Source organism: Convolutriloba macropyga, unplaced genomic scaffold (genome assembly GCF_964194025.1).
Source record: "Convolutriloba macropyga unplaced genomic scaffold, txConMacr16.3 SCAFFOLD_839, whole genome shotgun sequence".
NCBI classification, from domain to species: Eukaryota; Metazoa; Xenacoelomorpha; order Acoela; family Convolutidae; genus Convolutriloba; species Convolutriloba macropyga.
This window is the reverse complement of record NW_027450319.1, coordinates 10753-27500: the sequence shown is the minus strand read 5'-3', so window position 1 is coordinate 27500 and position 16748 is coordinate 10753. Positions and strand designations below refer to the sequence as shown.

Genomic DNA, 16748 nt, shown 5'->3' with positions numbered 1-16748 from the left:
GTGCTATTTTCTTACATAGTAAGGTGTGCTTTATAACATATAATTTGTAACTGGGGGTCAAAAAAACACTGGGACTGAAACAGAATAGATCCGATTATTCATAATAAAAAACGAAAAGGTGAAAAAAATTGCTGAAAAATGATAACAAATCTTGTTTGCGCAAAGATGTAATTGTCTTTTATGGTGCTTTAAAGATTGCACTAACATTTAGCAATTACGTTTCCATAACGCTTGTGACAGTAACGCTTATTATAAACTGCAAAATGGCAATATATTTTTCAACAAGTTTAGTGCCCAATAATTCTCTATTTACTATTATTAATGATGCATTTTAGCGTAATGTATGTCAATCAACAACGTCCAACGAATAGAAATTATCGCTATTCAAGATTAGAAGTGAAAACTTTAACATAACCGACTAACATCGGGCGAATTGCGCTCAAATGACTTGGCAAGTGGTTGGTCGTCGGTAGGTAGTAGCCAGCTGGGTATTAGGGTTGGTAGCATAAGGAGGGAGGGGGTCAAGCGTTGGGGGATCAAGCTATAGGGGGGACGTTTTGAGGGCTGGACGAGAGGGGTATCCAAATTGCCAGGTGGAGGAGGATGGACTGGGGAGTTTTGGGCGATTTGAGGGGGGAGGGTTGAGGGAGGGGGGCGAGTTGAGGGGGTGGGGGGGGTTGGGTGGGAGGTTGTGATGGGGGTTATTGATGGGGTGAACGGTTTAAGATTAAGAAGCCGTTCACAACATCAAATTGTCTCCTCAAAACAATTTCAGTGAATCGCCTACTTACAGACCACCTGATCTCCTCCGCGCGCTACCTCTGTAGCCCTTTTTTAAGAATGAAAATTCAAAAGGGTCAGACGAAAAATTAGTTTAACGAAAATTTGCATACAAGAGACCAGAGGACTAATATAATTGCTATAAACTCCATTTGAGGGCAAATAAATATTCTCATGAATATTCTCATTAACTTTTTTAATTAAATGATTGCTAGAGCTTCTCATTGCAAATAGTGCAAACTGAAAGAAGTAAATAGACCGATTTTTCGAAAAAAAAATCATTAATTGCAATTAATGATTTTTTTTCGAAAAATCGGCCTATTTACTTCTTTCAGTTTGCAACATTTGCAATGAGAAGCTCTAGCATTCATTTAATTAAAAAAAATACTTCATCTTCAATCATTTCCATTTAATTCAAAAAGGCTCAAAAATAATTTTTTGCTAAACTTGAGTCACAGACGGTTTCAAACGGATTTTTTATGTGTGCATATACTACCGCCTAAAGATGTTACAATTTCTGACCTAGACTTAATAATAGATTTTACAACTAAAGTGCGGTTGGGGGGGGGGGGCATTAAAGTCGAAATACTGTTCAACGTCTCGCTAACGTTTCATCATGGGTCAAGCAAAATCTTGCCTAATGGAATTCGACTCAAATCAAGGAACAGTGTCAAAGTAAATAAAAAAGATCTGAATTGGAAAGCAGAACGGGATCCCTTTCTGAACATGATTATGATTGGGATCTGAGATATCCAGGTGAAGAGAACTGAGACCACACTCAGCGTCCAGATGTGTCTTTGGGACCATCGGCTGAAGTAGAATGAGGGCATTGCCACCGACAAGTACCTGGAAAATAAGCCAAAAAAAATCAATTTCAAGGACATTCTAAATTGAACAAAACGGATAGCACGCAAAATGGATTTGTATAGGTTATGTGACTCTTGCGAAGCAACTGAGAAATTTTCGCATCAATCGATATCTCCGTAGCTATTCGAGATGTATTTAAAAACTTTAAAGTGCCTTTAGTAAGGAAACGCGCAATTTGTAAGACTTACACTTTCGACAGTATTTCAATCCAGCGCTTTATGTAAAGAAAAAACGACGTACTCTATTCTCCACTCTTATTCCACTTATGTTTCCTAACAACGGACAGATAAACACATGCAACCACAAACACATACAAACACACGCACACACACACACACACACACACACACACACACACATACACACAAACATACGCAAACATATAAATTGTTACCCTATATGCTTTTGAAATTTAACCAGGAAGAAAGCCTTCACTTTTTAACTAAACTTCTTGTCTTCTCAACATAAATAAGTAATAGTGTTGCGATATGGATATTTGCAGGCGGAATCAAAACGTTATAAACTTAGTAAAAACAATGAGAGAACAACAAAACGAAATCTTACAGTAGAGTTAAAAGATTTACAGAAGGGATCTCATTAATAGATCAAGATGGCAATTTGATTTTAGGGATGGAAAAGGATCCAAAAATCAACTTTATATATACAATATTAATGAAAAAACCAAGATTCTTATCATAGCACCATGATGCATAGGGGGTCAACAGGGTTGTTAAATATGGTTTGCTTCTGCAAACTTCCTAGAAAAAATTTGCATGGTAATCCTTGAAAAGTCTGCATTTACAAATTTTAAGAATTTGTTTGCACTTGTCGAAGTACCAAAAAAATCAATCAAAACAGTTTGAGAAGAATTGACATTTAAGGATATCACCTTAATAAAAGCTATCTAGATTAATCCTTTTGAACCGACAATTGATTCTAAGCACTATTTAGTGAAGATTTACTTATATCATTTGAGTGACTTGATCAGTTTGTCTTTGTCACAAAATAACAGGTAAAATTATACTTTCAAAAAAATGTTCTTACTAAGTTTAGTCATTCGTTTTAATGGAAATTCTTGCATCCCCACGAACACTTGTAGAGTCTGTTTCAATCGGATATTTTCTTAATGTTTCCAATTTCGACACGAAATGATTTTGAGAAGATGTCTGCTGCTATTTTGTAAGCAGGAAAATAACGAATGGAATTAGTTTCATCCTTAGTCTTATCTACCCGATGTGCTTGCCGCTTCATGAATAGCTAGGCTCTGGTAGAGTTTGATGCAGCTCAAGTTGTTCTCCTCAATTGCTATGGAATGTTTCTGTTGGATGCATAAGTTCTCGGGGAGTTGTTCCACGAAAACTGCTTCTTGAACTGCTGCTGCAGAGCCCTGTATTCTGCTTCTGATGATGAGAGAGCAACTAAGGCCTGCTTCCTAAACTTCTTAAAACCACAGCTGAGTGCCACGCCAAGTTTCTTGTAATTGAACTAGCAGCCTATTGTTGATTTTCTGTCCTTCACATCACTAGACCAGTCTGCGTCGCTTTCTCTCATTAAGCCGTAGGCGTTTTCTTTTATGCAAATAAATTTGTTAACTTTTTAACCTTTGAATTAAAGTAGGAGTTGCTTTTTGCATAGACAGTGTTGATTAACGGGTGCATTCATTTGCTTCGACAGAATTTTGACAGTAAACACGCTGCCTGGATTTGTGTAATTGTCCTAAAACGAATTGATCCGTCCATGTTTTCGTAGATTCTGTGATCCAATTCTTTTTCTGTGCTGCCTACCATTTCAAATCCAAAGCAATTGGAATCTGAGGGTTTGATTTTTCCTATTTGAAACCGCTCAAGTTTTGTTTCAATGTAGAGCTTTTGATTGACTGTGGCTTTGCTATCTTCCTGACCAATTCCGAGACTCACCTTGTATTCCATTTTAATTGTGTTTTCTGGAGCCTTCTTGACATTGGAGACCACTGTCATAGTTGTAGATGCTACCATGACTTCGTCATCCCAGACTACGGAGAAGGTGTGACTATCTGTCTTTGATCTTGCCAACAGGCAATGGTCGTGCATCTGGTGAACCCTTGTCCGAGTAGAATTTCAGCAAACTCATTCTACAAATTGAAGGCAGTCTATTTAAAAAAATGATCTGCTTAGTTGACACACTAAGTCTTTTCCATCTGATCCTCGTTTCAAAACTTTATCCGGTTGCTCCGTATACACCTCTCCGTTTTTGAGTGCAGTGAAGCCGCCATGATATACTGACCACATGGCCTTGGTCTGCTGGTAACTGAATTGGAATCTTAAATGTCTCCGATTTGCGTGTAGACACAAAAGTCTCAGAGAGGATTCTGTCCAACCACCTGCTAGATACTTTATGTCACATAGCGTGCCATGCATTTGTGATACTGACCATTGAGTCCCATTTGGGTCCCTATCAATGTCTCTGATTTCCTAGGCCTCATCCTTCATTGCTCATCTCACTGGTCCTAATAATCGCCTTGCTTGGCTGCATAGAATATCTTAGCCTGAACATAATCTCCCTGAGTTACAACAAACTGGGCCCTGACTTCTCCAAAAAAAATGTGGATTGTTATTTGCTCGGATCCTTCGTCCGCGCCCTGCACTGCTCGTTTGCTCCTATGCTTTCGCGTCGAAATCAACAGTCTCTCCGGGTTAAAGTCCTCCGTGTGACTGTTCTCCCTTAACTCTGAGTCTCTGTGACACCCTCTTTCTGTAGATTCTTACTCTTTGGCTCATTTCTCAACATCCAAGATCTATTGTGACAATGGTCTTTTTTAGTGTTCACACCTTCTTCTATTGCAGTGTTAGCCCTCTTTTATTGCAGTGTCTGCCCAATGTGCCCTGTCTCTCTGTGTTGCTATTGTCTGGACGACCATCATCTGGATGCCAGATCCAATTAGTTCTGACTCCTTTTTAAGTGGTTTAGGCTTCTCTGTAACGTACCTAGCTAAGACCACTTCATGCCCTTGATGACCATTATTGAAACTGCCATCAAATGGCGTATGTTGTGTAAGTTTACGAGGTATCCGTTGTCATCCTCAGTTTAAGCCGCAAATATTTTTGTAGTGCGTTGGGTCCAAGTTTGCTAACTTCTCTGTGGCTCTTCTTCGTGAAGATTCAGCACGTAAAAGTGCTACTTTTTTAACTAAGAATTTATGTTTTACACCTCTAATCAGCTTCGCTGGGCATACTTTTAGTCTCAGAAATAAGTTTCTTAACCTCTTAACCTTGCTGTGTGAACAATTGCGCTCTCAAAATCTTGCGAAGTCCTGAGTCCATTAGGAAACGTCTTGCCAACTTCAGCAATGTCCTCCTGCACCTCTCAGCGAATTCGCGGTAATAGCCTATCTGACATTGTTTTATTCTGTAGAATGTCTGAAGAAAGCAGTAGGTTATCAATAGTTCTGAGAATAAATTTTTTGCATTGATTTTCTTTAGCCTGCTGCTCCACACAAACTCGAAATCAACTTCTTCAGGCTCGCCCGTGCGTCACTCTGTGCCTTAGGCACGTCCACGAACACAAACTTTGTGTACTAATCTGCAAAACAATACAATACTTAACTGTAACCCTTAGTGCAATTCTAATCTGAATGGTTTCATCACTTCTGTGAACACCAATCCAGCTTCTTTACTGGTTTAAACTCTTCAACTGCTGGTGCAGTGAACTTTTTGATTCTGGCCAATGCGCAAACATTGCTTACGTCCTCGAGTTCATCCGGCTTGTTTGGTGCACTCCTGACCAGATAATCCAAAATAAAAAAGGCCCAATGGTCTGCGCCACTTCCTTGCACCGTAAATTTCCACGCTTTTGCAACACTCATCTTGAATTCTCGAACGCTGTAGGGTAAGTGAAGCAAAAGTTTTTTGTCTTTTAATTTTACCTGATTTGATGTTTGGAGCTTCAAGCAGCTGTTTCTTGTCTCGCAAGTGAAATTTTGTTTCCACTCCGTGCATCTTCTGGCGGATAGAAGCTTCGAAGAATAGTCAGGTGCTTAAAAAAACATTGTTGAGTTTGCGTTGGATTTGTACATTGTTTGCTGATATGCTGATCTTTACCTAGCCAGTGGAAGCCTCCCAATAGAAGTTCCTTCAAATGATTGAATGGGTACGAAAACTATAGGGCGTCTAAGCTGTGCACTATGTGGTCTGAGCAACCGCTGTCCACTAACGAGCCTGCTGTTTTCATTGGATGTGAGATGCTACTATTCCTCATCTGGTGTAGCCAATCTTTCTCCCATTACAATCGAATCATATGTTTGTCTCCATGTCTGATGCATGCTTGTTCAATTGACTTTTCACATCACACTTGCTGCATTGCGCTTTTTTCGTCCTCTTGCAGTCCTTGGAAAAACTTCCAGACAAAGTCTTTCCCTTTCTTATGGCATTTTCTGAAGTCAGGCGTCAATGCTACTGCCACAGAGCTTTTTTGTCCTTTGTGTTTCTTTGCTGTGCTCTCATAGAATCTCGGCAACTTACCTTCGGATTAAACCTCTCGTCCATAGCGAAGCTTTCATACCTCATTGACAGACCATATGGGACCAGGGCGTTGCAGAGGAAGCTGCCCATGAAGAAGTTGACCAAATCTTCGGATTACCATAACTAAAATTGATCCAGCTCCTCTGTGCCACTAAAGTCACCACTTTGGGCATCCCCACACTCTGAAATATAACTCGCAAAAGCTTCGACGCTTTTGCGCACTGTCTTATTCTGTCATCTTTCACAGAGTCATGTCTCATCACCTTGAAGACTATTGCATCTAGAATGAATGAAGGAAGTCACCAAACGTTGTTGCGTTTCTCCTTGACGTCAGCAACTTCCTTCTCAAATGCATCCTTCAACACCTTATTGTTTTTTTCTCGTCTTGTTTTCCGTTGATTTAGTCACTGGTGAAGGCTCATTGGGTGGCTCCTCTGTCCCAGTAGTGGGTTATAGAAAGCTTTTGTCCGCATCATTGCCTAAAATCTTGTTCTCCAGGTTCGGATTTCCTTTTCCTTTCCTGTGTATTTAAGCAGCTTCACTGTCTGTTGATTAATCTCAGTGTGAGGAAAGAAAGGGCACAAAGCAGAAAAAGAAAATGACTGTCAACAACAATTTAGTTTTGTTTCAGAATATAGTTTGAGAAGATTCTCTAAGAGAGTTGCTGGGCCCATGTTCAAAATCGAATTATATTTGAATAATGTTATCAAAACTAGACAGGATAAGTAGCCTAGTTTTGTAGTTCAAAGTTTTAATATCAAGTCTGTTGATGCAAACAAACATTGGACGTCTTTTTGTTTTGTGTAGTCTTTTAGCGTCAGTGAACGAAGTCTTAATGGTAGAAACAATCATGGGATGTTTTTTAGTGTGTAGTTGTTTAGTCTCGGTGAATAGGTGCCCACTACTTTTTCTGAACATTTTAAGACAAAAAAAGTACAAGCCAAAAACACATGCTCGGAATTGGATAGAACTACATAGGCCAGAAGTCTTTTGTTATTCATAAAAGTGCCCATCAAATTTTCTCAAGAGAATCTAAGAATATGTTGGGTACCGCATTTTTACAACTACAATAAATCATAGCATTTCAGTATCTCTTTTCAGGTCACACATTTAAACAACGAGTTGCAAAATACCTAAGTGTTCTGTTTGGCCCATTCAAAACAGTTTCACTTGAAATGTTTTTAATAATCGTTTTCAACTAGCTTTTGAAGACGGAGAGGCAACTGCCGTTTCAGATAGATCTCCTTAAATCAATCATCAATATCTTTTCTCATGTCTAGTCAGAAAATTTTCTGTATTCAAAATGCTATAATTTCCAACCGAACATCAGTCGTGGGGATAAAATGTTACGTAATCAGCTGCGTTTTAGATGGAACTATTTCATAACAAGATTTTTATTACTCAGATATTTAGAAAATTTTGAAGTAAAATCCATATAAACAAACCTTGATCGATCGTTAAAAAAACACTAGAAATTGCTGTTCATCGATGCAAAAACTTCAGAAAATAATAATTACTCACACATTTTGATTCATGTACATCGTTTTGTTAATGCTTAGAAACTGTTTAACAATAGTTGTTTTCGCTTTTTCTCATAATTGAATGTGAGCAGCGTTGCTTGTGATGCAAATATGAAAGTATGCGTCAAAGTCACACAAAGTATTTCTTTTAAAATGGGAATTAACAAATCAAGCCACTCAAAACCAGGAGACCATTTTGTCAAATAAAAAATACTCAGTATCATTTTTCAGAGACAAAAACAATCTAAGATCTTCATCTTGAACATCAAGTGTAAACAAGACATGCATTTTATACCGTAAGAATAGGATTTGAAAGATGTCATACTTATTAAATTTATATTTTTTTTGTTTAATATATAAATTAATCATGTTTCCAAAATTTTGCTGTGGAATACATACAAACATACCTTGACCATGCGTAAAAAGGTACTAGAAACAAACAAGGCGGCTCGTTAATGTGCGTTCGCACATGATGTTCCGACCCGAGCTCATCTACATTTTTGACTAAAATGTCAACCAAATCAAGAGATAACAAAAATAGATGTTTGAGTTTAAAACAATCGTTACACATTCTATCTACTAATTGAATTACTAATGCCATGCTTCATTACAGCACCAACGTGACCTGACATTGAAGAGACTAGAAAAAAAATAGCACCAACAAAATTTTGGCGGCAAAAAATGAATATCTAAATTTAAAAGCACCTGGTAACAACGTCAAAATGCAGTCAGATAAAACCTTAACTACACAAGTTTACCTTTTACTAACTATACAGCAGATGAAAAGTTTTCTTAACGAGACTAGGTAACAAGCCGACAAAAAGAACGAACAGTGAGGCGAAACTTAAAAATTAATCAACATTTTTTGCACCAAGAAAATTCAAAAATCTTAAACATTGGTTTTTAATAAAAAAATCCTTGATAAATTACTAAAAAGTCATTACAAAACCAAAAGCACCCGTCTGTGGTCAGACTATGCCATAGAAACAAACTAAAGAGAAACTCAAAAAATTACAAACGATTTGCGAAAACACAAACCTTTGCTACCATTAAAATCAATAGCTATCATCTGAATATGTATTTTTAATTCAGTTGTTATTTCTGCTATTTCAGTTGAAGGATTTATACTGAAAGATTAAATAAGTTTACTTGGGCCACATTTAAAAACCATTGGGATCTGTTATTACGCGATTGTTCTGATGGAAGAGAAAAAGAAACGCAAAAAATGGCCATTCAATAAACGTTCAGAAAAACGAAACAACAGTGGCACATAATATCAATATATATGTTATTTCTTGAAATACACGAAATTCGATGGGACATCTGATTGATGAATAGAAGTTAAATTTGACGAAAGGAACCTATTCGCTATATACTGAATGTTTCGAGCAACATCATTCATTCAGTCCTCAATTACAAGCCTATGAGATCTGTGAGCAATTTACGGCTACCTAAAGAACAAAAACAGCGAATTCAGGAAAAAAAATTGAGCGACAAAAGGGTCGAAGGCATTAAAAAAATGAACTTTTCACTAAACACTCTTCAATTTTAAATTAATTTTTCAGGAGCAATGGGAAAACCTTTTTTATCAATATAATTTCAAAAAATCAACAAATATAAACAAATACATTAGACGCACGAAAATTGCGGGAAAACACGTATTATCAACGCCATTAAATTCATTAGCCTTCAACGGAAGCCAGTATATACAATAAATGATGCCTCGAGGGGACAATAAGTTTTTTTGCCAATCGTATTTCATCAATAAGACCTTACAACAAGTTAATGACTATGAAAACAACAACAGAGAGAGGCAAAAACCACAAATTCAGTAGAAAAGTGCCTGAAGAAAATGTCGAAGCAACTCAAATCATAAGCTCTTCCCTGAAAACTTTATTTATGATCCGTTGAACTTCTTCCTTAAACCAATAGGGACTCTCAGCAGTAAGATGATGTGATAAGATTTCAAAAGGATCGAAAAACAAAATAAAGTACCCAAAAAAAATATGAATTCTCGTGGCATTGATGTTTTAAAACTAATAGGTAGAAGATAAAACCGCTAACCAGATTAATTTTGGCTATAGTAGAACGGAAATGGATTCTGTTAGAACCAACAATGACCAGGAGTATTCACGAAAAAAAATTAGGAATGGTTGAATTTCAAAAAAGTTTCGAAAAATTATTTTTAAACCCTTAACAGCCAGTAAACTCAATCTTTCATCGGAGCTCAATGACGATGCTCAGATATAACCCATAGGGAGGAAAATGATGTCTGTCATGCATAGATAGTTAAAAAGACATCACAATAAGTCTTATGACAGAAAACAATAACAAAAACAGCAAAAACTAAAATTCAGTAGAAAAATGCGAGAAGAAAGTGTCGCAGACAATTAAACCATTAGCTATTCTCTGAAAACTTTCTCTGTGATCCACTGAACGTCCTCTCTAAGCCAATTGGATTACAATAATCTTTGGATAATGTGATAAAGAGTTCAAAAGTGACCAATAATTCAAAAAATCCAAAAAAAAAATTTAAAAAAATTGAAATCTTTGTCATTGAAGTCATATAACCAATAGCTAGAAGATAAGACAGCTAAACAGAATATTTTTAGTCGCAGTAAAAAGCAAGTGGGTCCAGTCAATACTGAAACTCACTAACAGTTCAAGAAAAATTTAGGAATTGTTATTGTTCAAATAAAATTTTCGAAAAATGATTTTTATTTTAACAGACATTAAATTCAATAGCTTTCAACGGAAGTCAATAAAAACGCTCAAAGATGCCCGGTGGCAGTACATTTATGTTTGTCATGCATAGGTATTCATTATGAGATCACAGTAAGTATAATGACTATTAAAACAACAAAAAAAAACAGGAGAAAACCAAAAAATCAGTAGAAAAGTGCAAGAAGAACGTGTCGAAGCCATTTAAACCATAAATTTTTGTTTAAAATTTTTATTGGTCATCCACAGAACATCGTTTTTAAGCTAATGGGAACTGTCAATATTTGGATAATGTGATAAGATTTCAAAAGTAACCAATAATACGTAAAAATCCAAAAAAAAATTTTAAAAAATTGAAATTTTTTGTCATTGAAGTCATATAACCAATAGATAGAAGATAAAACCGCTAACCAGTTTAATTTTGGTTGCAGTAGGAAGGAAGAGGGTGCTCTCACCCCTGGACTGACTTACAATTCACTATAATAAGATTATGATTCTTTAATATTCAAAAAAAAATTCGAAAAATTATTTTTTAAGTCTTAACAGCCATTAGCCGCCCCCTCAATGAAATAGACATGTTCACTTAATGCTCATTATGGAACATATTGCACTGTTAGTCAATGAATCCCTACCATAGGACTCCAAAAAAATAGTAAAACTTCAAAAAGAAATTCAAAATTTCATTCAAAATTACGAAAACTCAGAATCGAAGCCAAAAAAAAACATGAGCAATTCCTTGAAAACGACGTTTTTTGTTCATTGCGCTTCATTCGACTATAAAGGAGTTTTGTCATTAATAGAACGTCTATATAAAATGTGACTTGTCTCTAGGTGACTTAAAAAAGCAAAAAATAGAAAAGTTTTATTAAAAAAAGGGCTCTCAATTAGAGTTCGATTTTTTTTTGATAGTGAACTTCCCTATGAGACCAGAACTAGTCTTTCTATCGCCTTGCATTCAACTTTTACGAACTCAAAATTTATTCTTTTTATAGAAATTTGAATTAATGTTTTCGTAAAAAAGATCTTAGTTTGAAGAAAATTGTACTAAAAGTGAACAATCATGCTAAAGATCCCATTGTTCACACAAAACTTCAATCCTCGATAACTCCTCGAAAAAAACGAAATTCAAAAAAATCTTTTTACTTTTGAATTCTACGCTGGACCAGCTTTTTAATGATACCACTCACATTTCTCTACGACGAATATATCGATCGGCCAAAATTCACTGAACAAAAAAAAAACCCATTTGAGTATATAGTTCCTTCCCCCACAAGTGGGGTCGGAACAAAAAAAATCTAAGATCTTTTCTATACCGAAAAAAATCTAACATCTGTCTGATCACGGAGACATTAAAAGGCAATTTTACTGCACACGGATTTTCGAGCACACGATACTCGATCGTCTGTCTGATCACAGTTCTATTTTGTCTAGGATGATTTGATTAGAGACGATTTCGGTCTGGTCTTCAAACTCGTTCAGTACAGACTCTAGAAGAGGCTCTATGCGACAATCCGGACTAGATGAGATCCTCGTTCCTTGTTCACGTAGTTAAAAGTCAAAATATTCTCTTCGAAATAAACAACAACTTTATTACAAACCTGTCTAGACAAACAATAACGACATGCCAATTGGCCGAATGATTTCCAAGCCAATCAAAACTCTTCAGCATTTTGCAGAGAACTCCTCGGCTGTCCAACGTGAACAGATTGAAGTCCAAAATTGACTTGAAGGTCATTTCGAACACTGCGTCTCCCAGAACAGCCATCGAGTCCCAAAACGCCAGAAGTTGAACTGCCAGACCAGATGCACTGTTTCTCGCGTCTTCAAGCTAAACAGCGTCTTGTTTCTCGCATAAAAGCATAAAAATTTTGGCATTTTTGTAATACTATAGGCTGAGCATTATATATTAATTATCATAAACTAAACAGTTTATTTAAAATAATTATAACTTTTTAGATGAAGAGTCTGTTCATTATTTTTAGACATTTTCTTATTATGGCATCCAATTTCTACAAAATTGTATTAGGAAAACTTCTTTCTAAATAACGACTTCTCATTCAAATTTTTTTGTTAAAAATGATAACTTCTTTTAATTTCAAGCTGGGGACTTCAATTTTTTCAAAAACTATTGGGCAAAAACTATTATTTAGATTATGAAGATAATTGATTTGAATTTGTTTATCAGCACCATAGTTCTAATTAAACAAAACAAAATTTATTTAAAAAGAAACGTTACGCCTGGAGGGAACACTTGAAGAGACTACTGCCTCATCTAGCAAGAGCTCGATAAAGTAATTTAAAAAACCGAATGAATTACAGGAGGTCAAAATAACAAAATAAAAATTTAATAGCTATCTTGAATATAAAGGTAACTAACTAAAGGATCTAATAAAAATACTGAGCTGACCAGCAGTGAGTTCCCTTATCTCTCCTGGAATTAAGTTATTTTCCTGTACGCTTTGGCAACTTTGATCCTTAGCAAATAATCAATGTTTTTTGGAGTGAATATCTATAAAAGTTTGTGTGGAATACTTCTAGTTTCAGGATGGTTGCTGAAGAAATCTGATTTTATATAAACTGACTCAGGTTTTCTTAACTCAGGAGTTCATATAACACGAATTGGAAGATATTATTAGCAAAACTTCAAGAACGGTAAGAGTCTGATGCTTTGTCATAATGTTCCTAATCGCATCCGCTTTTCCTTGAATAAAAATAGCTTCACAAATTGAGAGATAGGTCTTAAAAGTGTTTTTCGTATATTATAAAACCATATTTTACTGTAGATTTCACATAGGCAATTTACTAATTATTTACCTCTTAAGCAACACTTGAAAATTTTGTCAACTTTTACAAAATTTTATAAAAGTATGCACATTTCATCGATTTCTCCGAGTTAATGCCTAAATAATTGCATTCGTCTTTGAAAAGAAGTTCTTTGAAAATTCCATCCAAGTATATAGCTTTTTATTTGCGGCCGAAAAATATTAGCATGCTTTTTCCATTGAGTGTTGAACAATTTTGATCGAACCATTCCTTTACAATTCTTTCATCAGACGACAATTTGGCAATTTATTAAATGAAAAATATGCTATGCTAGTAACATCTGCTCACATAACCACTTCGGAGTTTAAACAGCATTAAAAACATCATTAATGTATCAGAATGAAGGTTTGTCCTAAAATGGATCCCTGTGGTACGCCGTTAATATTATTAGTTGTAATTCATCTTTAATTGTTTGCTGAAGCCCTCATTTTCTGGCTGCGAAATCGAAATATGATAGTTGAATATATTGGTAACGAAAACCTAACAATTTCGTTTTCAACTTATCTTGTGGTCTAAAAGATCGAAAATGAAGGGATAGGTCCAAAACCGAGAAAATAAAAGCATTTTTAGGAGTTGCACCAAAAAACACCAGACGCTAATCCATTACAAGGGTCAACTCCAAATTTCTTAAAATTGATCCCGAAACTTGTATATCATACTGAGCACTCCAATAAATACTCGAAAATTCGAATAGACATTGGAGTTGGGGAGAGGAAGTACGAAAGGCATTCGACAAATTTAGAGTAAAATTTCAGATAGATAAAAATACCTAGCAGATTACGCCATGAAAATAATATATTGTTTGTTGAGAGACACAAGGACTCCAAGAATTAAAAAAAAACACCTACGACTCTATGAATTAGGCAGACGAAAATTGTCAATATACATCTGAGTGGAAAAAAGGTGAATAGAGAACACGCCATGAACGAATTGGAAACGCTATAGCTTGTAAAAGGACAAATACTTCAGAACCTACGTTCTCGGCAGGAAGTTTGCGTTGGAAATGGATACAAGTCACCAACTAGGGTATAAAGCCAACAAAAATTGACGAAGATTTAGAGCAACCGACTTAGTAGACAAAAGGAACGATCAATAATGTATCTTTTCGAAATCAAATGCTACAAGAAACAATTACAGGTATTTAGAATTTTTTCTCACAAATTCCCTACCAAGAACACCTAAAAGGAGATAATTACCCGGAAGCGTTCATCGTCATTTGTTTAGCCAACCGGAACAAAAAAAGAATCAACATATGTATGACACAGCTACAAAGCACGATTACGCATTTAACTTAGTCAGCAAAATTAATTCTAAAATTATAAGACCAATATACAGTTATCATGCAGGTGTCATAATATTTTAAGAGCCCTAAGAAATTCTCCCCCATACAAGATCCAGACAAAAGAGTAATGAACAACAAGGGGAGTGGTAATGCAGGATGATCAAAATGATAAAACTCAAAAGCTTCTAAAATTGATTTTTCGCGGCGCTGTACTGATCCCGGGCGACAGAGGGCAACAAAACTGAAGGATGCTGCCAAACTAACATTCTGACCAGACGTGGATGCTGGAATCGAACAAAGAGTAAACAACCCTTCCATTGGCACACCCTCAGTGAATAATCTGAAAAAAAGCTAACCAAAAGCAGACACAGAAAAAATCAACCACTATTTAAGCTCACTCAAAAAAGTATAAATTGTCTTTTTACGGTCCAGTTGAAAACAAAAACAAAAAAAATAAGTTTTGGTCTCTTTGGACTGCTTCGCAAAAGCGGAAAACAGATAAAACTCAGACAATGCAGGGGAAAACCCAAAACACCCAGGCCACGGAGAAAAAAATCAACAAACAGTTTCTTTCTGATAACCATGTAAAACCAAAATAATTAAAACCATAACACCATTCTCTGTAAAATCAACCAATAAAAACCAAAATATTATTACGGTCGGACAGAACATAAAACCCAAAATGTAAGTATTAGTCTGTAGACCGATTCTCAAAATGTAAAAGAATCACAACTGTGGAAAACTATGTGATAAACGCGGCCAAAAACTTCGTTAAAGACATAAAAACCGACAAACATTTCTCGGAAACAATCAAAACAGCCCATGTTGGAAATGTAACAGCTACAAAGAATTTGTCCCTATAAAGCATATAAAGCCAGAATACAGAATAAAGCCAGAATACGGAACAATAGATACCAACCAGAGATTTTTCGAAGACAAAGATTACGCCCTCTACGATCGAGCGAGAAAAATTTTCCAACTGCTGTGATTTAAACACCAACAACAATAAAACTAAAACCATATTAGAGTAGAAATATATTGTAAAGCAGCTCTGAAAACGATGGCATACTTAAAACTTAAGAAACATATACCTATAAAATAATCCAATGTCACTTCAGAGCAACAATTTTTCTAATTGGAACCTAACTAGAACCAAAATAGTCTAATAAGAACCATGCAAAGAATAGCCATGAAAGAAAAATAGAACACAATTAAGCAAAAGTATAAGAAATTTCATCCGATTTGATTAAAATCATACGTCAAAAGAAATAAACTTTTTGAAAAGTATGATGAATTGGAGTTTTAACTGGAACGATGCCATTATCAAGCAAAGATATTATTCACTCAAGCTACAATAGTTTTAATTGAAAAAGCTTACTACTCATATTAATTCCGTATGTCGAAGAAAGCTGTACTAAATTTCGCAAGTGTTCAAAGAATTAATAAAAAGTTTCCAACGGAACCATTGTTTATTATGCCAATCTTGCAAAGGCTTTCTTTTCTATACCTTTTTTTCCTAGCTACAACTTTTGCAATGAATCAATTAATTTAGGATTTTTCCTTTTGTGGGCTATACTTCAGAACTTCCAGAGACTGGCACTAGTTGTCTTGTTTAAAAAAAGGATTCAAAGCATTCCAAATGAAAATGAAAAACTTTACCTTAAATATAGTGGCAATGATGAGAATATTGCCGAAGATTCCCAGAATTCCAATTGGTCCCAAGTACATTCTCAATCCATTCAGAGTCAACTCCTCTTCCTCTGTAGGGATAATATTGAAATCTGTTTCCTTCATTGAACCCCCTTCATTTCGGATCTATCCCTTTGTTATCAAACCAACACCAGGCCCCCACCCACCCAACCACCCACCATCTCCCCCCACACACATACATAAATACACACACGCACACAAACACACACACACACACACACACACGCAAACACCAGACACACACACACACACACACACACACACACACACAAACACACACACACACACACGCGCAAACACCAGACACACACACACACACACACACACACAAACATACACACACATACTTACATATACAGTCACAAAGCTCCCCATAGTAAATTTTTTAAACCTGTGTGAACAAATTAATGCTTCTTTCTGTTTTTTTAACCCTTTATCTACCCCAAAAATTAAGAATTGACATCAGTATTATTATTAATTATATTATTAATATTCAAATCTAGGTTGCTGGGCAGTATAAATAACAACTATAGATACATTACTTATCAT

General features: G+C 35.7%; 1 protein-coding gene across 1 annotated transcript in view; it reads right to left on the bottom strand.

Moving 5' to 3' along the window:
- LOC142355789 (uncharacterized) overlaps positions 1 to 16236 on the bottom strand; it is a 49653-nt gene extending 33417 nt beyond the window's left edge. Inside the window, exons 1-3 of the mRNA XM_075407849.1 lie at positions 16149 to 16236; positions 11983 to 12212; positions 1490 to 1626 (exon numbers count right to left, since the gene is read on the bottom strand). Coding sequence (XP_075263964.1) covers positions 1490 to 1626; positions 11983 to 12212; positions 16149 to 16217 — 436 coding nt within the window. The 5' untranslated portion in view covers positions 16218 to 16236. The remainder of the gene's footprint in view (positions 1 to 1489; positions 1627 to 11982; positions 12213 to 16148) is intronic.
- Positions 16237 to 16748: the final 512 nt, after the last annotated feature.